Source organism: Dendroctonus ponderosae, unplaced genomic scaffold (assembly GCF_020466585.1).
Source record: "Dendroctonus ponderosae isolate FM_Combo_2020 unplaced genomic scaffold, Dpon_F_20191213v2 Dpon_F_20191213_10, whole genome shotgun sequence".
Lineage (NCBI taxonomy): Eukaryota > Metazoa > Arthropoda > Insecta > Coleoptera > Curculionidae > Dendroctonus > Dendroctonus ponderosae.
The window spans coordinates 1979313-2005103 of record NW_026017111.1 but is presented as its reverse complement, the minus strand read 5'-3'; the positions used below and the strand labels follow the sequence as shown (position 1 = coordinate 2005103).

The 25791-nt window shown below is 40.6% G+C and overlaps 5 protein-coding genes and 1 non-coding gene across 11 annotated transcripts; 4 read left to right on the top strand and 2 right to left on the bottom strand.

The window, feature by feature from the left end:
• Window positions 1–612: 612 nt before the first annotated feature.
• On the top strand, window positions 613–980 carry LOC109539840. Its single transcript, XR_007280551.1, has 2 exons — window positions 613–678; window positions 733–980. It is a non-coding gene; the product is annotated as an uncharacterized LOC109539840 (transcript).
• Window positions 926–2868, bottom strand: LOC109539767. The gene is made up of 3 exons (XM_019907785.2): window positions 2582–2868; window positions 1764–2528; window positions 926–1628 (listed from the first exon to the last, which is right to left on the bottom strand). The coding sequence occupies exons 1-3, from the start codon at window positions 2718–2720 to the stop codon at window positions 1267–1269; spliced, it is 1266 nt and encodes a 421-aa protein (XP_019763344.2). The 5' UTR covers window positions 2721–2868; the 3' UTR covers window positions 926–1266.
• Window positions 2869–3401: 533 nt separating this feature from the next.
• LOC109539651 (protein DEK) lies at window positions 3402–7812 on the top strand. Of its 2 annotated transcripts, XM_019907575.2 has the most exons (12): window positions 3402–3505; window positions 4622–4843; window positions 4997–5207; window positions 5259–5404; window positions 5460–5693; window positions 5753–5924; window positions 6028–6093; window positions 6655–6836; window positions 6891–7015; window positions 7065–7185; window positions 7239–7391; window positions 7453–7812. In XM_019907575.2, the coding sequence occupies exons 1-12, from the start codon at window positions 3452–3454 to the stop codon at window positions 7465–7467; spliced, it is 1701 nt and encodes a 566-aa protein (XP_019763134.1). In that variant the 5' UTR covers window positions 3402–3451; the 3' UTR covers window positions 7468–7812. The 2 variants fall into 2 exon arrangements, with proteins under 2 accessions (XP_019763134.1, XP_019763220.1); XM_019907661.2 differs by lacking the exon at window positions 6028–6093.
• A 632-nt stretch (window positions 7813–8444) lies between these two features.
• Window positions 8445–11748, top strand: LOC109540027 (E3 ubiquitin-protein ligase synoviolin). 2 transcript variants are annotated; one of them, XM_048662127.1, is made up of 12 exons: window positions 8445–8695; window positions 8803–8895; window positions 8950–9102; window positions 9153–9272; window positions 9333–9536; window positions 9591–9838; window positions 9890–10070; window positions 10124–10223; window positions 10653–10864; window positions 10927–11131; window positions 11190–11301; window positions 11358–11748. In XM_048662127.1, the coding sequence occupies exons 1-12, from the start codon at window positions 8567–8569 to the stop codon at window positions 11401–11403; spliced, it is 1803 nt and encodes a 600-aa protein (XP_048518084.1). In that variant the 5' UTR covers window positions 8445–8566; the 3' UTR covers window positions 11404–11748. The 2 variants fall into 2 exon arrangements, with proteins under 2 accessions (XP_048518084.1, XP_019763763.1); XM_019908204.2 differs by having other exon boundaries at window positions 11184–11301.
• Window positions 11749–13477: 1729 nt separating this feature from the next.
• On the top strand, window positions 13478–18533 carry LOC109541336 (F-box/LRR-repeat protein 20). 4 transcript variants are annotated; one of them, XM_019910179.2, is made up of 9 exons: window positions 13478–13644; window positions 15024–15141; window positions 15348–15536; window positions 15594–15746; window positions 15799–16107; window positions 16167–16358; window positions 16420–16521; window positions 16616–16828; window positions 16885–18533. In XM_019910179.2, the coding sequence occupies exons 2-9, from the start codon at window positions 15115–15117 to the stop codon at window positions 16990–16992; spliced, it is 1293 nt and encodes a 430-aa protein (XP_019765738.1). In that variant the 5' UTR covers window positions 13478–13644; window positions 15024–15114; the 3' UTR covers window positions 16993–18533. The 4 variants fall into 4 exon arrangements, with proteins under 4 accessions (XP_019765738.1, XP_019765755.1, XP_019765746.1 ...); XM_019910196.2 differs by having other exon boundaries at window positions 13478–13673; XM_019910187.2 differs by lacking the exon at window positions 13478–13644 and adding an exon at window positions 14476–14778.
• Window positions 18467–20479, bottom strand: LOC109546296 (general transcription factor IIE subunit 2). The gene is made up of 5 exons (XM_019917217.2): window positions 19895–20479; window positions 19447–19551; window positions 19217–19379; window positions 18958–19158; window positions 18467–18903 (listed from the first exon to the last, which is right to left on the bottom strand). The coding sequence occupies exons 1-5, from the start codon at window positions 19954–19956 to the stop codon at window positions 18556–18558; spliced, it is 879 nt and encodes a 292-aa protein (XP_019772776.1). The 5' UTR covers window positions 19957–20479; the 3' UTR covers window positions 18467–18555.
• Between the last annotated feature and the right edge of the window lie 5312 nt (window positions 20480–25791).

The window sequence follows — 25791 nt, the reverse complement described above, 5'->3', positions numbered from 1 at the left end:
TCAAGTTACATTGCCGATCTATGCAAATCACCTCCTATACATAGTCCTGATCCAGACTTAGATTTTAGCAAAATTCGCGCTAGGAGCTATCAGGGAGGAATCCTGTATTCTACTAGGGCCAAAAAGCTGCAAGACTCACCAGTTTGTGCTTGAACTGTTGGTTACAATTACCAATTAAAGGTGGTTCATTTAAAAATAATTTGGTATTCCAAAGTCAACATGCGATTTTGCCTGAAACGCATACGGGCATTAATGCATTATTCCACTCCCAGTCGCCCTAATAAAACCGACGCCGACCGAATTTTAATGAATCAAAACTCGATTATAAAAACCGAGAAAACAGCGTTTTTCTTCACTAAGTCCCAACATGATTTCCGTAAGTTTTCGGCTGTTAATTGCGCTCTTTGGCATGTGTTTGCTGGCAGTGGCCAGTGAAGAATCGCCCAAGTATTTCCTGACTGCCGCCAAAAGCGTTCCAAGAATCGGCAGAAGTGCTAACAAGCATGGAAACTCCGATTTTGAAAAATTCTTCATGAAAGCCTCAAAGTCCGTCCCCCGGATCGGGAGAAGAAATGAGGTAAGTGAAGGCTTTTATGGGCAACCAATGAGATGAGGATTTTGCGATGTTTTAGAATCCGGCAACTATTGAGCAAGCTTTGTGGCAAAACCCGTTATCACGTGAGTGGCACTCACTACTAAAACTCAAATCACTAACAAACTTCATCATTTTAGGGCTGAACTGGAACGATATTGCGTATTTCTACGAATACGAACCAGAACTATTCGCTTCTGGCGATCTTCGGAAGGCTTTGGAGAGTTATCTAGCTGCAGACTATAATCCAGCCGAGGATGCCGTTCAAGGGATTCCGAACTCTTTGAACTATGAAGCGAAACGTTAAAGGCCGAGGTTCCTAATGTTAGAGAATTAATCGTAAAAAAGTAGTATATTTAAGTGAATAAAGGGCAACATACTCTAAAAATCCACGTCGAATTATTTGATATGATCGAAAGCCGCCTAAATGGTCTAGAAGCTCAACTCAAATCACCCTGTACTTTTTTGGAGGAGCTGCGTGCATTGCCCAAAAAATCCACATATCTGATTGGGTCTTTACAAGTTTCATCGGATATATGGAAGGGTTTTGCAACGTTTTTTTATCTGTATAACATTATAAAATAGTAAATACACATACTAAAAAATTGGTAAGCAACACAAAGCAGGACTTTTGTGTTTTAAGGCACATAGTTGGAGAAATTAATAACTGAAATTCATTTAGGAAGTATATGGTGAATGGCACTACTTACTGGTTGAACTGCTCTGGGATAAACAACTACAATGGTGTTCAAACTATTCTGCAAGGCAGAATTCGGCAAGTTCTGCACTGCGGAACTTACCGGATTATTCCCGGGAACAGGCAAAGGAAGGACTAATTTAGGGACAATCGGGGCTAAGGACTTTCGCACATTCACAGCTGAACTTTTGAATCGTCTCCTCTTTTTCGATTCACTTGGCCGCTTCGTTAAAGGCAGTGAATTTTGAGCGGGCTTTTCCAATATCCGGTTATCAAGTGTGGAATTTTCCTGCATCGCCTCTGTAGGGCTACTAGTTGAGTCCATAGTAAGTCTTCTTTCTAATAAAAAATGTGCGCTCAATCGGTGCTTTTAGGCTGTCGCAGATGGGACTTTGGACCAGAGCAAATTCCTATCGGCGACAACTTAAAAACTGGAAAATCGCCCGAAAGGCTTGATCATTTTCGCCCACTTGCCTCTGATGATTTGTTGCAGCTTCTGTATCTGTTTCTCCAAGTTGGCGTTTTCAGTTTTCAGCCTCGCATTCTCCAGCTTCATTTCCTCAAAGTCCTGCTGCTTTCTCTTCCTGCAGCGTATCTGGGCCGCTTTATTCGCCTCCCTCTGCCTCTGGACCTCCACTGTAGCATTCGCCGTTTCTTTGCCGGTTTCACTCTGAGGTTCACCAGTAACTTTTGCGATGTTTTTTTCTGGCCTGACTTCATCTCCCTGACTGCTGTTTAATAGTTTTTCTATCGGCACCAGCTTGATTCTAGTGGGCTTTTTCAGGCATCTTTGCCTTCCGCGTTTTGGAGCTTGCGTAAGCCTGATTTTCGTGCCGTTTAGCGCTGGCGCTTTCTCGTCACATGGGCGGCACTGTTCGTGATCGTTGGAGGATTCTGCTTCCACTATCACCAAAGAGTTGCCATCGTCATCATCATCAAACCCATCGTCGGCCTCATCATCCCTCGGCGAAGAATGAGAAATGATCAAGCTAGTCAGTGAGGTTGATTCAACGGAATGGAAGTCATGGTGATTTTCAGGATTCGTCTGCAAATGGGGGCAAATCTGCGGCGTGTGTAGACTGCCGTCGGAGGGGTGCGCAGGCACTTGCAAAGTGACTGAAGCGGAGTTTTCGATGGCTTTTTTAAACTGCTCGTCGAAGGGATTGACGTGCTGGAGGTCTTGGAACAAACCAACTTCCTCGCAGTTTCGAATAAACCTGGTTGGGGTCGGCGTTTCTCCTAAAAATCTACATGTTTAAGAGCTGGAAAATGCACTGAAAGAAAAGTTCTACCGGTCTCGGAATGATCTGTGAGCCCCAAATTTATGATCATTGTTCGTTTCTTTTGGTTCCATTCCAAAGGATCTTGATTAATGGACGTGGCTTCGGAGGGCGAGCTAATGAAGGGCTGCGAACTGTCCACACTTGCCATGGATGGATATTAAAGATCTCTTGAGTTCAACATTAGATCGGACGAGAGTAAATATTTACATCTTAAACTTTCTAACCTAACTTGGAGGCACAGGAAAATTGAAGTTGGAATGCTTCAGACTGTTTCGTTAGATGTCAGGACAGTTCTGTTGAACAGCTACGGCTTTTATTTGTTTTTCTGGAATTTACTATTTGGAGTTTTGCGTGGATACAGAAAAAATTAGAAAAACTCCGGAATTGGCCTTTTTGGCCCCTTTTCATTGGGTTTCCAACCTCATTGAAAGTGTTGCTTCCGATTATATTTTCATGTAAACTGTAATGAAGTTATAATTATACAGAAATAGTAAATTAATTATTGTTGCAGTGTTGGGTTGTTCATAAAACGTATTTGTATGTAGTAAACCAGCGAATACCCAGTGGGTTTACAACAGCGCCAACTATTACCACTCAGTTGGTCCACTGTATAATTCGGCGTTGCCAGGGCATCCTCAACGGCGTAGTAATTTGATAAGTTTAGAGACGAAAGCTGAAAAAAGACAGTGTGCGTTGTGGGGAAACAAAATTCGTCCACTTTGCATTAGCTTTGGCTGGAGATTTTAGCTCTAAAATGATTCTTGGGGAAAATCAAGGAAATTCCAGGCCATTTAACTACACATTAGGACAATTAGGGACTCGCACCTGGCAACGGTGCAGAACTCCTCATTGGACGGCCATTATTACTAGACGCTGTATATGACATTTGCGATGTCTACTGAAGGTGATTCCGTAAAAAGTAGTTTATCAGAGGTAAGTAAGGAGGATTTTCGTTAAATTAAAACGCAAGTAGGCAACAATCGGTTTGATTAAAGTTCACCCCTTTTTATTGGGGGCAAATCGGCCGCCTTGCGGCGGCGAAATCGCTATGTTTGTTTGACTCGAAATCAATATGGCGTGTTGATGCTTGAAAAAGCGGGAAAACGTTTTTCCTGAAAAACTGCCGGTTTTGATGGGAAAACGATGGCTTTATTGCAATCGGTGGGCTTGTTTTGCTGGGGCTGATCTGCACTTTGTGCGTGATTGCGCTTCAAAAGTCATTGTTTGCCCATTTGAGGTTGGTAAACATTGATAAAATGTGCAATTGGCCCCACAGTGAGCACATTTTCCTACTCCTAGCTTTTGCTGGACATCTTCCTCATCTCCAGCTCAAATTTCATCAGATTTGGATTTTCAGTCCAATAAATGTGTCAAGGTTAAAACCAGAAGCCTCATCCACATGTGATACTGTTGTGAATGTTCTAGCTGGAAATGCGCCCCAAATTCTCAACTGTTGCCTTCAAGGCTCCGCTTTTGGCTTCAATAATAAATTTCCACGCAAACTAGCTGAAGGCACCTACTTTCGTTCTTATGGGGGCGACAAAGTATTTTTTACTTCGTTTCGATTCTTCAATTTTTTTTCACCATGAGGATTTGAGTTAAAAAAAAATCGTTTAAGGCCATTTTGTTCGAACACTATTTACGGCTTCTATTCAGAAATCCACATGTTCAAGCTTAGGACTTTCAGGTGCAATTTCATCGACAGGTTGTCTAGAATAGATGGATAATCGTGAACTGGAAAGCTCCTCGACATTGCAATCATGTGACGCTCATTCGAGGCGTTTATTCCCATAGTTCACTAGCTCATGAGCAAAAAGAGCTTCCAAGTCACGTTTAGTTTTCAGTAAAATTCGCAGATAGTTCAATTTTAATTTGTTTATTGATTTAATAAAAGCAAAAGCCCGTTTTTTAAACCAAACTCTTAACATTTATCGGGCCATGCTACCTTTGGGGCGCCATTGATTGCACAGCACAAAAATGCATTCCTCACCTCGAAATCTTATGAATTAGGAATGTGACTAGCTATCTATACGAACTGTTTATTTGCAGGCAAATGATAAAAATGCCACTGATAACCACACAGATGAATCGTCTCAAGATTCAGTCGATGTTAAGGATGCTCCAGTTGATAAACCCGTAGAAAATAATGTGAATTCGGAAAATGTAGATAAACCCAAGGAAGAGAGCACCGAAGGTGAATCAGACCAGGAAACCCCCGAGAAGAAAGACACCCCGGTTCCGGAGGGAAACAAAAAGGCAGAGAAAACAGAGGTGAGATTTTTAAACTATAATTTAAGTAACACAAATAGGCCAGTATTGGTAAGGCCATAGTCAAACGCAATTGGATTTAGTGTATTCTGTTAAACATTTGGACTAGATATAATTTGCATCAGATTTCAAGTTCTCTAAATTTGACGAATGTAGGAAAACGAGAAAGAAAAAGTTGATGATGACGTAAAAGCAGAAGCCAAAAAAGGCAAATCGGAAGACGAAGCTGACAACGAAGAGGAGAGTGATGCTAAGAAAGAGAACAAGCCATCGAAAGAGGCCAAAAATGCAAAAGAGCCCAAAGACAAGGAGGAGAAAGCAAGCACTGCTAGTGAAAAGGATGAAGAAGAGGACGAAGAAGCTGAAGGTAAAATAACAGCCTACTTTAGTGCATTTTTTACATAAAATCATTATTCAGACGGAGAAGACGACGCTGATGAAAAGCCAGAGAAAGTCGATAAAAAGAAGGGGGTGCCCTTGTTGGATCAGCCTTTGGAAACATCTGGGAAGCGAGAGCGTAAAAACGTTCAGCGGTTTGAAGAAGACGTGAAGAAACAAGAAACTGTAAGGTTGCACTATTGCAACAAATTCTCTATGAAAACGTTGCGTCTTTTTACAGGGTAAGGTGGAAGTTGAAGAAGGATCGGGAACAGCTTTGGGAGAAATCCCTCGGGTAGAAGCCTCAATAACTCGCTTTAAAAATGACGATCTGAAATTTCTACACCGATTGCTCTTTAACGTGCAGGGAAATAAAAACCTTTTCAAGAAAAACATCAGAAAATTCAGTGGATTCGCTTTTGACTCCGATTCTGACGAGCATAAAAAGAAGGTTGAATTCTTGAAAAAAACCGAGGTTCGTTTTTTTTTTGCTTAATGACGTGGCAGTTTTTTTCAATGCTTAACTGTTTTTAGTTGAAATACCTGAAGACTACTTGCGAAATTCTGGATCTTACCAAAACTGGAACTAAAGACGACCTTGTGGACAGAATAATGGAATTTCTTTCGGAACCGTCAGATTCTGGAAAGCCGGTCGGCGGGACTGGAAGACCAAAGCGGGCCTCTGCTGTTCGAGCAAATAACCGGGGTGAGAATCTAAATTTCATCAAAACTTAGGGGCTGGAAAAGTTAAAGAAATGTAGCAAAAATGCAGGATTTCCAATTTAAGTTAACACATTCTTTGTCTCTAGGGTATTCGTCACATGATGATTATTCCAGCGACGAAAGACATGCGTCTCGAGCTAGGCGAGATAAAGGTATTTCGATCGAATGCTTTTGTTACTTTTCATCGCTTAGTTGAGTTCTGGTTGGTACAGGGATAATTTGGTCATGCTCGTGTTCAATGTAATTAATAGTGTTTGATGACTATGCACGCTATGAGCTTATTCATTTAACATTCAACTTTCAGTTTCTAAAGTAGTACGAATCACATTTAGCCTGCATAAGCTGCGAATGTTCAGAATGCGATAGCACGGACGTTTTTCAGGTTTTACCTTAGGTTTTCATTACTAACCTTCGGACTTGAATACTTTTTTTCGGATAACTTCCAGTGGATTTATTTCACATTCGTTGACTGTCCTGTTCTGCTGTTAAGGAGTTTTCTAAATTGTGTGTAGATCTAAATCCTGCAAATTGTTTGAAACAAGCGAAGAGAAGCAGTGGCCGTTGACAATTGCAGCTCCGTCCTGCAGTAACAATTGCTCGAGGCTTTTTCTCTGTTTATTGCCGATTGTTGATACTATTACACTTGAAACCTTTGGAAACACTTTATCGTTTACATCAAACGTTTACTATAAAGAATTCTTTCTTGTCTTTAGGTAAACGAGCAAACCTCAAAGATGATAGTTCGAGTGATGAGGAATTCAAACCAGGCGACGTGTCAGATGCCAGCGACGAAAAACCACGAGCGGCCAGCAAACGTAAGCGAGGCCGCAATAAGAAGGGTTCTTCAGAAGAAGATGAGATCAGTTTAAGCGGCGGTTCTTCGGAAGAAAGTGATGTAAGTGAGCAGAAATTTGTGGAGTTGTGGACGGCAGTTACATGTTTGTTTTAGGACTTGCCGAAGTCCAAACGCCGAAGGTCCATAACGAAGGCGAATAGTAAGGGCAAGTCGAAAACTCCTTCGCGTAGAGGCAGGCCGGCGAAAGGTGCAACTCCCGCCACGCGCAAAGGGAAAAGGTATTTAAACTGCTCTAGTCTTGGTCCTGGTCTACTATTTTGGTTATAGGGGACGTAAGCCTAAAGACGTATCATCAGATGAAGAAGACGGTGATAAAATCGATGAAGGAAGTTCGTCAGAAGATGAGCCTTTAGCAAAGAAGAAGGCAAAATCAGGCGAGCCACCAACGGTAAGTAAATGCTAATTGCTGAAGCCGCATGACAAGGGGGCATTTTTTGTTAGGACGAGGAGATTAAAACGTTCATCAAGAGTGTACTAGATGGAGCTAATTTGGAAGAAATCACCATGAAGACTGTTTGCCAGAGGGTTTACGATAACTATCCAGATTTTGACCTCACCGCTAGGAAAAACTTTATCAAATCAACAGTGAAATCTGTATGTATATTCATTACATTAAGCACCCAACAGCTTTGATGAGATAATCTTTTGTTTCCAGCTGATATCAACGTGAACTAAAACATCCATAGCATCTAAGTAACATTGTTGATCAACATCCTCACAGCTTATTTCAGTACAAAATTCAAATTTTGTCTCCAATTACATTTAGTTACTTAAAAACAAATCATATTTTCTATTCTTTAGTGCTTTACTGTTTGTAAAAATTAGATTAATTTAATATATTTATCCCAGCTAAATTCCACCTTGTCATGAATACTATAGATGTATAAAATCCAAACAGACATGTTTATCAGAGTGTTATTTTACGAGTTATACATCGGAACTTTTTAAGCTTGTAGCACAGTTTTGTTGTCAAATTTAACTTATGTTTTATGTTGAAACAGAAGAGAGAATATTAGTTGCGTTGTTTTATTTCCAATTTTTGCCGGTAGTTTAAGAGCACGCTAAGGCACAAAGTCTTGGTATTTTATATAATTCCTTTAGGTTACATGGTTTTGCCTTGCTAAAGCACCACAGAATCTCCTTTTTGTTCGTTTTCCGAATGTAAGAGTTTTAATTTTTCATAAATATCATCCACACTTTATAAGAGTAATACAAATATTTTGCAGCCTCTACGGTTTGTATTTGGCCTTCCTTATGTCTGCTGTCCCTGAGAAAGCATTATTTCAACTTAATGTTTTTACAAATAATATAGTAATTGTGTTTGTAGAAAATTTCTTGAAAGTGTCTCGAGCCTTTCGTCATGGGGGGCGAATTTTTCTTGAAACTAAGGAAAATATTCCATTTTGGCTCACCTGCCTAGATACATGCTCCAATCAGCGTGGTCCACGCTGGCTGCTTTGCGATATGGCCGATAGAGCGCGATAGTGTTTACAAGCGTGTGACTATTTCCTGATCAAACTAATACACTAGATAATATCAAAACTTTGAGGAATTGATTCTTGGCTTCAAAAAATTTAGGCTGCTATCCATTGTAAGCATTTTATGGTTTTAGAGAAAAAACCTGCGGCAACACTGAAGAATTTGAGTCAGTTTCTGACGGCTATCACCGAGTGAGTGATTAAAAACAACAGCCCATAGAAAAAGTTTTTGAGTAGTTTAAAATTCGCTTTTAACAGATGTTTTACTAAATACGCACTATTGTCGGCAAAATGAAGTTCATCGGTATATCGTTTGTGAGTTTCAGCTTAACGGCCGTAGTTCTCGCCAATGCATATTATCAGAAAAAGCAGTTCTACCCTTCGGTGGTTTATATCACCAAATCTAATCCTAGTATGGCTGTAAGTGTTTATTTGTTAAATTCTCCCATTGTTTACAACCGTGGCGTTCTCCGGACCGTTTTGGAGTGCTTCTGATTTTTCTATACATGGATAATTGGTTTTTTCAGGTCATGTACATACAAGCCTTTATTGGGGTTTGGATATTGGGAAAGCTGATGAGAAAAGTCTTTTTTGGACAGTTGCGAACTACGGAGTTTGAGGTCTGTTTTGCTTGCTTCAACTAGTTATCCCGGTTCATTTCCCAAAAATTTCAGCACCTGATGGAACGCTCTTGGTATGCGATAACTGAAACCTGTCTAGCCTTCACAGTGTTTAGAGACGATTTCACCCCAAAGTTTGTGGCGCTTTTCACCCTGCTACTGTTTCTCAAGTCTTTCCATTGGCTAGCTGAAGACAGAGTGGACTTTGTAAGCTTGTATAGAATTCTAAGTGTTGATTTTTACGGAGGCTCTTTCAGATGGAACGAAGTCCAATGATTGGCTGGCTGTTTCACATCAGGGTCCTCAGCTTGCTGCTACTGTTGGGCGCTTTGGACTCCCACTTTATAATTCACGCTTTCCATTCGACAATTACCAAAGTAAGAGTGGATGATAATGCAAACGTAAAGAAAAGTTCGTAAAGAAACAGTTTTTCTTAGGGAGCTTCAGTTCAATTGGTGTTTGGATTTGAATACGCAGTGTTGATCACTGTGGTTGTTAATATTGGTATTAAGTATGCCCTACATTCAGTGGATCTGCACAGTGAAACTCCTTGGGATAACAAAGCGGTTTTCTTGCTCTACACAGAGCTAGTGATGGGATTTATCAAAGTTATCCTTTATGTGGCTTTTGTTGCCATTATGGTGAGCTCTCTGCTCAAATGTGCAACGTTATAATTACTAACAACCGTCTTGTAGGTGCGAATTTATACTTTGCCGTTGTTCGCGTTCAGGCCCATGTACTACACGATTAGGGACTTTAAGAAGGCATTTAGCGATGTGATTTTGTCGAGGCGAGCCATCCACAACATGAACACTCTGTATCCGGACGCTACTCCCGAAGAATTGCTGGCCACTGATAACGTTTGCATTATTTGCCGAGAAGAGATGGCAACGGCCTGCAAAAAGCTGCCTTGCAACCATATTTTTCACACTTCGTGTCTTCGGTAAGTTGAGCCGCGCAAATGAACATTTAAAAAATGTTTTATTGATTGCAGATCCTGGTTTCAAAGGCAGCAAACTTGCCCAACATGTCGTTTGAATATTCTACGCGCTCCGACACCGCCAACGAATAATAACGTTCAAGGGGCGCAGCCTCCAAATGCGCCTCTGCCGCCCAACGGCCCCAATCAGTTCTTCAATATGTTCGCCGCGCCGAATCAGTTTTTCAATAATCAGGTACACGGCGGGATTTTGAGCCTTTCCAAGCAAACACAATGTTTATTTTAAAGGTTAATCCGGGCGTAAATGTGGGGGCTGTGCCACCGCCAAATGCACAAGCGCCCGGAGCTGAACCAGCCCCAGCTTTTGGCCCTGGCCCGGCTCAACCTGGTGAGTGGGATTTTACAACTTTTTATGGATTATTGGTTGCGTCCTCGATTCCTTTTGCCACGATCCGATAGTATTTAATAGCGAATAAGGTAAAGTTAGGAAATTAGTGTGTAAAGGTGTCCTTAGGCGCGCTAGGTGATACTCGCCGTTTGCAGGTGCGAATCAGAACATTGTCTACATTTTGGGTTTTCTCTATTATTTCGGTATTCCCTAGGCACTCCATTGCAATACCTCCTGTTTAAGATAGTGTTGAACTTCCCCAAGAGCGGGGGTTGGCAGTCGTCTTTCTGGTTATGAACTCAGAAAAATGTCCTTATGATGAAATAGCATGAGAATGTTGATCTATTTACCTCAAATATTGTTATAGTAGATAATAACGAGAATAGTTGAGGTGAAAACTTCAGCACATGTTGTTTTGTGTGTTTTCAGGCGCAGTGCCGCCTCCTCCTCCGGCTGCTTTCGCCGCCCCATTCGGCTTTCCAACGCATGCATTCCCCATTCCATTTCCCATGCCTTTTATGGCTCCTCCCCCTATGCCGCCCACTAATTTAGCCGCCCTTTCCGAGGAAGAGTTGAGGAACTTGGAGGGCCACGAGCGGCGGCACGTTGAGGCTCGCATTCAGTGTTTGAGGAACATTCAGGTAAGACTAGTCGCTGTTGAGTGAATGTGCCATTCTAACTCTCTCTCTCTGTCTATGGACAGACTCTGCTAGATGCAGCTGTTCAAATGATGCAGCAATACAGTGTTGCATCTAGTGTTTCTTCGGTGGGGCGCGAACCTCCGGCTTCAGGCTCAGCTCCACCTGCTGGTAATGGGGGTAGTAGTTCGGATTCAGTGCCCAACAACCCTTCGGCTGCAGCCAATGAAAATGCAGGAGAGACACCTAGCGCCGATCAACCGCCTGAAGGTATGGCCCTTGGCGTTAGTTGGTGGGCACGTGTAGATTTGCAGTTTTCTAGATTCAGCGAGTGGTGAGACTGCATCAGTTCTCCCAGAAAAAAGTCCCAAGAGTAACAATTCTGACTTGCTGAGTGAAGCGAGCTCTACGTCCGCGGAAGAGGAGATCAGAAGAAGAAGGTTTGGAACTTGATTTTTCTGTGTACAGGCAGGTTTATTGGAATTTTGGGTTTCAGGTTGCAGCGGTTTTTACTACAAGAGCAGGAGCAACAGCAGAATTGAATTTGTTAAATATAAGACTACGCACTAGTATAAGTACATGGGACTGGACTAAATTGATGGCATTTTATTCAGCGTCGAGATTTTTATTGTTTTATTGTGCAATGGGGGTCGTGGTTGGTGAGGTCAAGTGAAGGCAAGTTTATGTTATTTGTACTGTTTGTGATATTGGGGTTTATCAACTGTTCAAAGGTGTCCATTATTTTTTCTTTTGTAAGGGGAAAAGTATACATGTAAAAGGTGCGATTTTTGATGTTCAATGAACTGCTGCGGATATTTATTACATTCAATTGTTTGGTTTCCAAAGTGCATGTATATATTACTAATAATTATCAAGTGTTTTATGAATGTTGCAATTTTCCCTACACTTTTCTCCTTAGAGAATCAGAATTCATTCCCAAACTACCTTTTAAAGTTTTCGTTCTTGGAAAGAAAGMRAGAAAACCGAAGTGGCCGCGTTTTTCCACGTACCGCGAATCGTTAAAAACTTCAAATAAAACTAAAAAAAAAAGGGATTTCTATTAGGGCTCGRAATCAAACTCGAATAATTCGAGTATMCGAATATTCGAAAAGCGAATAATTATGTGTAGTSATGTAAAATTACGTCTCTGTGTTCTGGTGATACGCGATCAACTTTTGCGCGGTGTTACAATTAATGTGCCGACAAAGGCACTTTTTTATCTGTTGCGGCTAGTTGCCAAAAATGATATGAGATAACGATTTTTCTTCTTGGAAAACCGTGAACGGAAAACGAAYACTCGAWTATCTAACGAATACGAATAGAAATACTCGAATATTCGTTAGATGAGTATTCGAATAATTTTACTATTCGAATAAACCACTAAACGAATATTCGAATATCAGATTTWAAAAAATTCCGAGCCCTAATTTCTATAGATGTGATTTACTTGATAAGCTGGCGCTCCATCCTCCATTTTCGATGCATTATTAATCTAAAAAAACTCACTACAATTGGCCACACAATGAAGATTTACGCCAAATTGAAAACTTGCAGTTAACGAGCAGGATTATATACTGCACTTGTTTTAGTGTTCGCACAAAATAACTTCCGGAAAGGCACAAGGGACCCGCGATCCCGACTCATTCTTTGTCCGTATCAAACTGAACATTTTGGCCAGCTTCGCTTCGGAACTAACATGATGATATAATTGTCCCTTAGCTGAGTCATTCATCGCTTTACTTTGCTGTTCGATTCCATTTTTTTATTGTTGACTATTTTGCAGAAAGTGCCTGTTCGCACGGTAATATTTTCAAATGTGAATTTTCCGTTGCAACTCGTTATTTGGATGCTCGCGGTAGCCAAAACAACTTTCCCCGCTAAAGATAAATTAATCCAATCATGGAGCCGATTAGATTTATGTTTCATTAAAGGCTAACCCTTGGATAAGGCTATTGCTTGATTTTTAGGAAACTTCTACAGATTTTTCCGGACAATTGGGCGGCCACGAATCTATTTGGTTATACGCGACATGGAGGCTGCGGCCCAACAAATTAATTTTATTGCAAGACTTGCGTCTTTACTAGCTGTTGGTCTTGGGACTGTGGAATATATCGCTAAAGTTTGTACCTTTTGAAGCAATTCATCGTATTTTAAATCAGATTTCAGTACCCTGCAAATCTCTAGAGAAGCAGTTTTGGGCCAGCGTTATAGTCGGACCTAGAATGCGTGGCTAAAATAATGCTCCTTCCCCATGAAACTCCTGGTTTGTGTACCACTCTCCTTTTTCATTCTATTAAATGTTTAGGTTTTTTTTTACCTGGAATGGCAGAGACCGAGTAAGCAGTCAGCGCATTCGCCAACCTGTCCAGTATGCGGGGCAGACCCGTAATTTCCATTCCACCAGGAAATTTTCGGGTTTTGCAATTTCCCTCCTGCGCCACAAGACAAACGTTATTAGACAACCAACTGAAAGTTAAATCTAATAAATACAAGGAAAATCCTCGCAGGTAGACCAAGATTTTTGAATTTCCCTCCGAAACGCGCTATTGACAACAATGTAGAAAAATCGGAAATAGCCAGTATTCTCGTGTGTTGGAGCAGGAAACTCCCGTCTGTCTTTGTCTGAAAATCTCAAAAGATCCAAGGCCGTTCACCGAGACGGTCAGTTTGGTAAAGGTGTTTGTATAGTTAAGAGTGTACGATTAATTTAAGCTGTGTGAGTTGATTTGCGAACACTTTTGGTTGCAACGATAGCCAAGGCCTGGACAGAATGGCAGCTTAAGGTAACCGAGCTATTGAGCCTTAGAGCAAGGTATAAGCGATTGTTTTGATTGACCATTGTTTGATGGCTAACAGCTGATCCCAGCTCAGCTTGCTGCGATTTTGTTTAAAAACAATGGATTGCTTTGTTGTTTGGCCAATCAGGTGGCATGTGCTGTCTTGGTTTGCTTGAGAATACGAAAAAACCATGTTTTAGTGTCGTTGACTGATAAAAACCGTACAAGTTCTGCTCTCTTTGTTAGCTGCTTTTAAAAATGGTCGTTTATTGACATCGAACTACGTGCTGGCTAATTTTAAACACGAGGTTACACTTTAAATGCACATTGATCCAATGCGTTCTGAAGAAGTTTTATCGCTCCTGATTTACTTTGTTTGGTGGTTTTAAAGGGATTGTGGATCATCCCCTATGGATCGATACGTGTGATTTTTCTTTGTGGTTTCAGACAAAGGCGAGCAGAGGATTTTGAACAATTCTACTAGGCGCAGTTGGTTGTAAATCGTTGATATGTCTGATATGGATTAGATGCAATTAGTGCGAAACTGTTCTGAGATTAAAAACTTGGAAATTTTGGAACGTTACAGTTGGGCTGAGAGGAATTTTGCGTAGACATTTGGCGCTTTTTTGGACTTTATTGATCAATACGCACCTTTTTGGGCGCAAACAGCGCCGCTTTTCATGCTCTTTTATAAAATTTTTTCGATAAACACATTTTTTGATTCAGTTGACTTTTTTGATGTTTTTTCAGTGTCAAAACTGGCAGTTTTTATGGGTTCAGTTCGCGAGTTCAAAAGTCCATACGCCCCCTGGGGGAAAAAGTTAAAACTCCCAGTTAAGTAGTAATTTGACACTTGTTTTGTTGACGCTGGTGTCACATTGATGTTTACATCTGACTTCGATTTGTTTTGTTTTGTTCTACTCAACTTTGCAAGCTTTTCAAGCAATAGAAACGCGATACTTTTTCAGTGCGGTATTTGCGGAAAAATGCGCTCGATACGTGTTTTGGAGGGGCGCACAATTAGAGCCAGTGGCCAAAGAATGCACGCAAGGTGCATCAACTTCAATGAGTTGCCAAGTTTTCGAGTGTTTAAAATTCCAATGTATTGACTGAGCTCCAAGGCCTTAAGCAGCTTCTAAGGTTGGTTGGGTAAATTCCCAATATTATTCCTTATAAATGAAGAGTTTTTGGCGTCCGAAAAGGCCCTCGTTATTCCTTATATTCAGGATGTCGCGTAAGCACATGCTCAAAAGGGCCCTGAGACCAAGGGGGGGTCATGGGGGTCGTGACCCCCCCTTGGAGGTAGCTGGAAGCGTTTTTGAACATTGTGAAATCTCAAAAATGATTTCTTTTAACCCTTAAGTAACTTTTTCCTTGTGCCGCAGTGGTGGTTCATCCAAAGCGAAGCTGCTGAATGACCGCAACTGATAGCTGACGTAGTGAAGGCTGGACGGACCTTTATTGGTAAAGTCTAACATGGCATCGGATTCCGCAAGGTTTCAGGTAAAACATTTTTTGCTGATCGGCACTTACATCCTGCCACACAGTTTACGTAAGAAAGCCTAGTCAGCTTCGCTGACTGATTGCAATTCAAACATTTCACTTAAAATGTGGCATTCTTCCAGCTTGGTGTTTTCCTATTACTATTTCAATGGAAACGTAACTATTTGGTCGGTGTGTAGGAGAACTGATTAACCGGAAATTTTCAGGCCTTCCGCGACGACGAAGCATCGATCAATAAAAAACTACCCAAGGAACTGCTGTTGAGAATTTTTTCATTTTTGGATGTTGTCTCCCTATGCCGGTGCGCTCAAGTCTCAAAAGCCTGGAACGTGTTGGCTTTGGACGGCTCAAACTGGCAGAGAATCGATCTGTTCGCTTTCCAAAAGGATGTCGAGGTAACGGATCGAATCCGACCAGACACTAAACCAGGTGAATAAATCGAGCGATTTTAGGGCCCCGTAATCGAGAATATCTCCAGACGATGTGGCGGATTTCTCAGAAAGCTTTCTTTGAGGGGTTGTCAGTCAGTTGGGGATGGCTCAATGAAAACTTTAGCTCTGTTATGCCAAAACATTGAGGATCTTAATGTGAACGACTGCAAGAAGGTGCTTGGCCTGCAATTGCTGGTAGTTGAGGCTGATCATAATTCTTTGGCAGATTTCAGATACAATATGCACCGCTCTATCGCGCCACTGCCATAAATTGCAAAGACTCAACCTGGACGGCTGTCCACTGATCACTGATAAGTCCCTCAAAGCTCTTAGTGATGGATGTGTCAATTTAACTACCATAAATATCAGTTGGTGCAGCAACATTACAGAGAATGGCGTGGAGGCTCTAGCAAGGGGCTGTCCGAAACTAACGTGTTTCATTGCCAAGGGCTGCGAACAAATCACGTCGAGGGGCGTTATTTGCCTGGCTAGATACTGCAGCAATTTAGAAGTCATGAATCTGATGGGCTGTGGGGTAAAATGCCGCTCTAATCAGCCTAGCTGGGGGTTTTCCAACCTTTTTTTCGCTTGTAGACTATTAGAGACGAGGCCGTTCAAGCCTTAGCCGAAAGGTGTCCCAAACTCCACTACTTGTGTCTATCTAGTTGCTCAGCTCTAACCGATGCTTCCTTGCTTGCCCTCGCACAGTATAGCACCATGCTTTCCACGCTGGAAGTTGCAGGATGTGCGCAATTTACCGATGCAGGATTTCTGGCCTTGGCTCGGGTAAGGAGTCGCTCAGGTTTTTCGCTTGCTCAGGCACTTATGGGGCGCCTGCATGTTTCAGAGTTGCCGCTATTTAGAGAAAATGGACTTGGATGGGTGCGTTCTTATTACCGATGCCACGTTAATACATTTGGCGATGGGATGTCCACGAATAGAGTATTTGGTGAGTGGTCTACTCTCGTCCAAAGTTGTGAAGTTCCCCTTTGTTTCACGTCCTCCACGTCCAACCTGTCCTCATATTTATGGATATTTTTCAGACTTTATCGCACTGCGAACTGATAACCGACGAAGGCATTCGGCACCTGTCAATGTCACCGTGTGCTGCCGAAAATTTGACAATATTAGAACTAGACAATTGCCCGCTGGTCACTGACGCGTCACTGGAATATCTAACTTCATGTCACAATTTACAACGAATCGAATTGTACGACTGTCAACTGATCACCCGGGCGGGGATCAAACGACTGAGGGTAAGTCAGACGCTGTCATTTGTCAAACTTTGGCCCACTGGATTGGGACGTTTCAGAACTATTTGCCGATGATTAAAGTGCACGCTTACTTTGCTCCGGTGACGCCTCCACCAATGGGTTCAACTGCACGTTCTCGATATTGTCGTTGTTGCGCAATTCTCTGAGGTCGCCGCCCCTCGCACGGCTCCCCGCCGCCCCCGTTGCCTATGTAGGAGCAACCCTATTGACGTGACGTAGGTAGATTTTTATGCCTTTTTCATCTTAGCAGCTGGAGCCAGACAGGGGCAATTTCTTGAGAACTACCCAACATGCAGGGTGTTTCATAGAAGACGCAAATGACCGTTATAAAGTTGCGATTTTTTCAAAATTCTGTTTGGAAACATCCTGTATTATTTGCACGTTTCATTTAACGGAGTGTCTGATGTTGAACCTCACGTTAAACCAACGAAGGAGTTGTCAAATTATTAATTATCATTGCAATGAGAATCAGTACAGTAGAATCTCGATAGTCCGAACTTTTTTATTGCACTTTCATTATTTTACTGCAAATCGTATGCGCTTAATTGGATATTTCTTAGGTAAAATACTGGAAGTTCGAACTAAATGGGTTTTACTGTACTAAATTCAATGTAAAACTGCCCTGCAATGGTTGGCAAATCTCCAAAGCATCAGACCGATTAAGTTCAACTGAGGACGCATCCACACATTCTATTGTCTAATTATGTGGTTTCCTAACTATATAAACTACCCTAGTTGTGATATATTTAGAAGCTCTTCATGTTATAATTATTATACACCTGTAATGTTAAGGTAATTAGTTGAGCTTGAAGTGGGAACAGGAGGAACGGCAAGAAGTTCAGTTAATTTCTTGATCATGTTTGTCTTTTGATGTGAGTTGTAATTTTGTACGCCGCCCTCTAGGGGGTCGTTAGAGGAAAACCAATGAGAAATCTCAGCTCAGTTGGAGTAATGGAAATTTAGAATGGGGCTTCGGTTAGCATTTAGCATCCTTATTTTCCGCTAGAAATTGCCCAATTTACTGCTCGGAGACTGACAAAATTCAGCAAGAATTAAGCACAAACTTATCCTGATTTCTCATTGAACCGAAGACTGCTCAATACGGATGCAAATCTGCCAAAATTAAGAAATCGATTGAGTTCTCACACCCGAACAAAATCTGATCTCAAACATGTGAATAACAAAAATAAATCAAAATACCACTGAAGCCCCACATTATGCTGTAATAATAATCACTTATGTTTAGTTATTGACCAACGATTACTCTAAATCTACGTTAAATTTGATATATCCCATATACCCCTAGTTAGTGATGGTTCATCGATGATTTGCAATCATTCACCCTTGATCGGAACATCTCAAATTGCCTGTGATATGAAAGTCAAAGATTATGGAACGTTTTCGCTTAGTTTGTTCCCCCTTTGGGGTTTTTGGCTCAGCCAAAATGTCCATAAAGTTACTATATTAGTAAGTGTTTAAGGGGTTCCTTAATTAATCGGCTAGTTGTTTGAGCTTGCTTGTATGATTTGCAAGCGTACTTGTATGTAACCCTAGCGGTAGGACTTATTGTGTATTTAAATTTAAGTCATGTATGCCCTACATGTTTAAATATTTTTGTAGTCACTTTTTAGCTTATTTTATATTTTCATAATAAATTAAGTCATTAAGAAACAGTGATTTTGTTGGAGTTTTAAGTATTTACATTGCGGCTACATGGAATTTTTTTGAGTCAGTGTGTTGTCTTCGTAGGTTTCCAGCACATCAGCCAAATGCTCGTTGTCCCTCGGTTTTTTGAACGTCTTCTTCCTTTGGTTGGCCTTCTTCCGTTTGATCGCTGTTGGTTTTTTCGGGCCGTGATCTTGCATCGATCTGATGCCTTGCTTATCCAAATATTCCTCGATTTTCTGATCGTCCATCGCATCCACCGCCACTGAGCGCCACAGTTTCTGAAACTCGTCATCAATCGGCATCTGAGCGGTTCTGTCGTTGTAGAACAAAATCTTCTTTTTATCCATGGGTCTGGCAACGAAAATGATATCATTCTGATTCGACAAAATCTGCAAAGAGAAAGCAGTTGAATGTTAACGATGTGGTTGATTCCAACTGGGCACCTTTAAGGCCTTTTCGCAATGGGGCAGCGACTCTTGGACTTCTTCCAGCAAAATGCCCCCCAATCCTTTCAGGTCCTGCTGCTTCAAGAGTTTCAGCAAACTTTTGCGGTCTTTCAACTTGTAGGTCGCTTTGAACAAGTATTTCCCATCCGGAGACACTTCGATTTTCGGGTTGTTGCCCAACGCTTCAGTTTGCAGCCACTTAGAGATTAATTAAACTGGATTAATGGACGTGTTTGCGCCAACCCGTCGCTCTTACCTGCTTCACTTTGTTTCCTACATCCAACTGATTGGTTTCATCGAGGATTTCCTCCAAAGTTAGTGGATATGATTCGCCATCCTGATGTCTTTGTTTCATGTGCTTGACGATTTTTGCTAGTACTCCAAAGCGATACTGGGAACTGCCGGAGGCGGTTTTATAGCTGGAAAGTTAACAGATTCTGATTAAATTGGGCTTGCCTGCATGGACTAGGGGAAAGTGGAACTTACGTGTTAACATCGAGCTTCGGTGCCGAACTGGCTGAGCTCGATTTGGATTTTTTCTTCTCATCGCGCACAGGCTCCGGTTTCGACTCAGTCTTCTTCTTCTCAACCCTGTAATGACGCAAAAATCACTCTGTAGGTTTTAATAGGAGAGTTATTTGTCTGTTCAGAACTCTTAGCACTAATTGGAACCGTAAATCAACGATTTTTTATAAACAGGGTTCTGCATCGGCCCAAAATTTACCGCACTGGCACATGAGAAACTAGCTGGACTCATATATTAGCTGCAACTCAGTAGTTGCAGCTAATGTTTTTACCAGCGCATAAGAAATGCAAACATTCAGTTGTGTACTTATATTACAGTTCCTGGGATGTAATTGCAAACTCTAAGCATTAGAGACAACTTTCCAAACAAGATTATATGTGAGAATCTGATCTGAGCCCCAGGACTTACGTGGGGGTGGTTAGAGCCCTTCTCTTGAACAGCTCCCTTTCTCGGAGCAGGGCTGGATCCATTCTGGGTAACTTGCGAAGCTCTAATTGTTCCTAAGTAGCCAGAATCTGTATTTACTAAAAAATGCCCTTGCAAAAGGAAAATATGAAGAAAACAAAAACAACAACATGGACTTTAAGCAAACATGAAAACAGAAATGATTTTTTTAGGTTATCCTGTATAAACCGTCATCCGTCACGAAAGTCAAATAAATTATTCCCGAGTATGCATAGAAGGCGCTGAACGTGATCACTGTAGAAAGACAACATTTTTTTGACAACTGTTTTTTGATTCAAATATTTTTCACATATAAACTCGGTTATTATTTTCAATTCCAAGTTTGGAATGCTTACAATTGAAGGACATAAAAAATATATACCCGAAAATAGGCATTCTAGTTAAGGGCGAAGGATTGTCCACACGCCACGCCCAATTAGCTTCTTTTGGGACTCAGAAGTGGTTCTATCTTCGTCTGACGTTTGCAATAGAACGACAGACGATGGGTACTTGGTTCTGGACTAGATGACAGCAGACGACAGGCCATTGCTGTGGTTGCGTTCACTTTTTAATTTTTTTACACAAAAAATCCTCAAAACCAGTTTTACTGCTAAAATTCAGTTAAACTAAAATGTGAGCGTTCTTCGGAACATCGGCAGTTGGATGGGGGCGCTGCGAAACATCAATTTACGCGTTCTCGAGTGACAGTTGAGACTTGTCAGACTTGATTTATTGGAGTTGATGACATTTATAACCTAAAACAAAAGCTTGCAACAGTTGATTAGCACAAAACAAAACAAATTTCAATCAGATGTAAACATCAATGTGACACCAATGTCAACAAAGCAAGTGTCAAATTACTACTTGACTTGTAGCTGTAATTTTAACCACCAGGGGGCGTCTGGGCTTTTGAACTCGCGAGTTCCAGAAAAATGGCAAACAAAAAAAAACAATTAAAATAAATGGTGTTAGTGTATCTCGACGCCCCTGCTTAAACTTGTGTTGCGAAACTGGTCTTCCGAAAGACATGCTTTTAACCTTCTAACCGCAAGCGAGGAAAAAACTAATGTAATTGAAATTCCACCATATTCGTGTTGAGCACACATAAACAGGAAAGGGAAAAAAACCCAACATTACATGACCAACAATAACAAACGCAACTACACACTACAGATGTGGTCCATCATTTTTAAGTTGCCATGTTAAATGCGTGTTTCCATACCTGCATTTTTAGCCAATAACAACCCGACTATTATTAATAGATCTATGGCGTATGATGGGGGAAAGGGTAAAAAGGCGTGGTTTCCGCAAGCATGCGTCCCACATTGAACAAGGTTGATGTTGGGAAATTGAGGAACTGACGGTTCAGTTGCCGGGTTGGAGATGGCGCAACTGATCCGGGCACGAAACGTTTGAAATAGAGAATTACGGCCAGTCATTTAGGAGGATATTAAGTTGTTAAGTTAAGTGGAAAATTATGCGATACCTTTAATGTGTATTGTCAGCGACGGTAATGTTTATACAAATTCTAATTGACAGTGTTGAGGTTTCAATTTGGAATGTAAACACACATTTTCATTCCGAAATAACGCAATTAACCATCGTTTATACAGTCAATAGAATGCCATTAGGCTATTAGGCAGATCAAGTCATTGGGATGTTTTCATTGGCTCTTCAAGGAGTGCGCTAAGTGAAACATGTCACTTTTTTGGTTGGGTCAGACAGTGTTCTGACAGCTCTATCAAATTGATCCTTCGCACTAGTTGTCAATCTTCAACAATTTTGGAGATATTGACAGTTTTGTGGCTACTTGATTTGCACAGGTCAAGGGAAACATCCATTTTTGACCCACCATGTACTGGATTGGCAAAAATCAAAATTAAGCCTATTTTGCGTGGAAGTGTCTTCTAAAGGGTGTGCAAATTTCAAGTTGTTGCCTTCACTGGTTTGGGAGTGGGGAATGTTTAAAACAGAAAAGTGTAGGGCAAGCTTTAATTTGCAATTAAAAAAATCTGAATTGCATGTAATTTGAGTGAAAATTTCTGCGATTTGGAAGTCAAGTGTCTTCTATAGGGTGTGCCAATCTCAAGTTGCTACGCGCTCTAAGTTGGGCGTTGCGGAGTTTTAAGTGAGCAATAATATTGATTTGTGCATTTACAAGACGAAAAAAATGAGAATTTTGTGTGATTTGAGCGAAATTTTCAGCGTTAACAGTGCCAAGATTCTTCGATCGGGTGCGGAAATTTGAAATCGCTAGCTGCTTTGGTTTGCAATTGAACAGATATTAAAGTTGAGCGCGCAGTTGGAGAAAACTTCATTTTTGAACCACCATTTACCGGGCTGGCAAAAAGCAGGATTTTCTGCAATTTCCGTAAAATCTTTGGTATCTAGAACGTCAATCAACTTCTATAAGGTGGCCAAATTTCAGGTAGCTAGCGGCTCTAGATTGAAAGTTAGACGTTATTAAAGCGTAGAATGCAGCTGTGGCAAAAATCTTTTTTTTGGCCCATCATTAACACGATGGGGAAAAATCACGATTGTTTGTAATTTGAGTGAAAAGTTCCTGGTTTGAAGCGCCAAGTGTCTTCTATAGGGTGGTCAAAATTTATGTTGCCATCGGCGTTGGATTGGAAGTTATACATTTTTAAATAGCGCGAAGTTGCAGAAAAATATGAATTTTTGGTCCCTGATTCACGCGTTTGGCAAAAATCAGATTTAATTGCCCTTTTAGTGGACACGTTTGGGTTTTTAGCTTCAGCTAAGGTTGTATAGGGTGAGCGAATTTTATCTATGAACCCGCTCCAGATTGGAATTTACGAATTTTCATTCAAATCCGTTCATTTTTAACCCATCAGTTACAKRGTTGSCAAAAATCATAATTTGCTACRATTTCTGTTGAAAGTTCAGGTTTTTGAGTTGTGGAGGATGASAAARTTTTATCTTGCTTCCCGTTTTTGATTGAAAGTTAGKATTTTTGAAAGCAAAAAGCGCAATTGACAAAATTGTTCATTTTTAACCCGTCATTTACARAGTTGCCAAAAATCARAATTTAGTGTGAYTTCTGWGAAAATTTTMGGRTTTTCAGCTTCAGATGAGCTCTACAAGGTGAGCAAATTTCAACCTGCTACTCTACCTAGATTAAAAGTTACGAATTTTTAAAAGGAGCGCCTGGCTAAGCGATAATATTTATTTTTGGTCCGTCATTTACAGGCTTCCCGAAAATCAGATTTAACTGTGGTTTTTGAGAAAATTTCATAGTTCTTGGCGTTAAGTAAGTTCTACAGGACGTGCAAGTTTCAACTTTCTACCGGCTCTCGATTGAAAAATACGAATTTCTAAATGCAAACTTGCAATTGAGAAAAATCTCTCATTTTTATCCCGCCACTTACAGAGTTTCTAAAAATTGGAATTTTTCTGCAAATTCTAGCTGTGTTAGCTGTATGTAAGTTCTACAGGGTGAGAAAATTTGAAGTTGCTAGCGGTTCTATTTTGAAAGTTAGGAATGTTTAATGCAGAGCGCGCAGTGGATGCAAATTCTTCATTTTTAGCCGATTATTTACAGATTTGCCAAAAATCAGAGTTTACCGCAGTTTTTGTAGAATTTGCCGATTTTTCAGTCACGTGCGAGTTTAACTTAGCACTCGCCCTAGATGGAAATTACGAAGTTTTAACAAAAACGCGTCGTTGAGAAAATTTGCTTTCGTTTGGTCCGCTATTTACAAGCTTGCCAAAACTCAAATTTAACTGTGATGCCAGTGCAAATTTAACCGTTTTTAGCTTTAAGTAAAGCCTAACAGGTGAGCAAATTGCAACTTTCTGTCGGCTCTAGATTGGAAAATACGAATTTTCAAATAAGAAGGCGCAATTGATTAAATCCTTCATTTTCCACCCGTCACTAACAGAGTAGTAAAAATCAGAACTCCTTGAGATTTTAATGGAAATTTCACGATTCGCAGCTTCATGTAAGTTCTATAGGGTGAGCAAATTTCAACTTCCTACGCGGTCTCGAATGAAAGTTATACATTTTTAAAGCCGCGTGCGCAATTGATTCGAAACCTTCGTTTTCAACCTAAACAAAATTGCCAAAAGTCACAATTTGCAGTGATTTTTGTGAAAACGTTAGGATTTTCAGGTTTATAGGAGCCCTGTAAGGCGAGAAAATTTAAATTTGCTACTAGGCTTAGGTTGGAAGTTAGGAATTTCTAAAGCAAAGCGCGCAATTGACAAAATTGTTTTTTAGCCCCTCATTTATAGAGTTGCCAAAAATCACAATTTACTGTGACTTCTGCGAAAATTTTCGGGTTTTCAGATTCATGTGAGCTCTATAGGGTGAGAACATTTTTCATGCCTACCCGCTCTTGAATGTTACTTAAACATTTTTAAATCAAAGCGGACAATCGATGGAAAACATCGATTTTTAGCCCATCATTTACAGAGTTCTCAAAAATCGGAATTTAGTGTGATTTCTGTGAAAATGTTAGGTTTGTCAGGGTCATCCAACCTCTATAGATTGAGAAAATTTCAACTTGCTACTGGTCCTAGATTGGAAGTTAAGATGTTTTTAAGCAAAGCGCGCTRTTGATAGAAKATCTGAAGTTTCTACCCATAAGTTTCAGAGTAGTTAAAAATSAGAGTTTACTGTGATTTCTGTGAAAACTTTCGAGATTTCAGCTTCATGTCAGCSCTACAGGGTGAKGAAATTTCAAYCTGCTACTCAACCTAGATTAAAAGTTACGAATTTTTAAAWGGAGCGCGTGGCTGAGCAAAAATATTTATTTTTAGTTTATCATTTACAGGCTTGCAAAAAATCAGATTKAACTGTRGTTTTTTGGAGAACTTCARAGTGTTTRGCTGTAAATAAGTGCTACAGGACGRGCAAGTTTCWACTTTCTGCCGGCTCYAGATYGAAAAAKACGAATTTTTAAATGMGAACTCGCCATTGGGRAAAATCTTTCACTTTTTCCGGTCACTTACAGAGCTCCTAAATATTGGAATTTACCGAGAATTTTGCGAAAATTCTAGCTGTGTTAGCTATATGTAAGTTCTACAGGGTGAGAAAATTTCAACTTCCTACGCGGTCTCGAATGAAAGTTATACATTTTTAAAGCCGCGTGCGCAATTGATWCGAAACCTTCGYTYTCAACCCAAACAAAATTGCCAAAAATCACAATTAGCAGTGATTTTTGTGAAAACTTTAGGATTTTCAGSKTCATAGGAGCCCTGTAAGGCGAGAAAATTTAAATTTGCTACTAGKCTTACTGCAATGTTTGTGGAAATTTCAGATTTTTTGGCTTCATGTAAGCACTTTGGTTTAAAATGTTTGTTACTAAAAGAACCATTAGAASCGGTCAATGTAGCGAACTRTRTCTTGAGAAAMAGTAGGTATTTCTCAGATTCTAGAGCGAGAGTGTTTCAGCTGAATGGTAAGCAACTGAGAATGMATACTGATTCACAAACCACAAGCAATCACAAGTGAARAACTTGTGCTTATAATGATCATTAATTGGTAAGAGAAAACCATTGTTCTGCATTACATCTTTGGAACTCATAAAAAGTCATGTATAGCTTTAACGCGGCGTCAAGTCAATTATTTTAAATAGATAAGAAAAGTAGCTACCGGGCTTGCTGCACAGTCATTCTTGGGTCAGTTAGAAATTCATTAAGCAGCATGACGCGGTAGAAAACCTCGATGGTGTTACCAGTTCTCAAGACATTTGATTCACGTCCTCCTCTTACCTGTCGACACTTCAGTGGGCGCCAAAAATGTTATTTTCAAAGGTTCCAGTTTCCATTTGCCATTACCATGTTTCTCATTAATTAATGCCTGAACCGTCCTGATCGTTCGGCGTCATGCCTGTTGA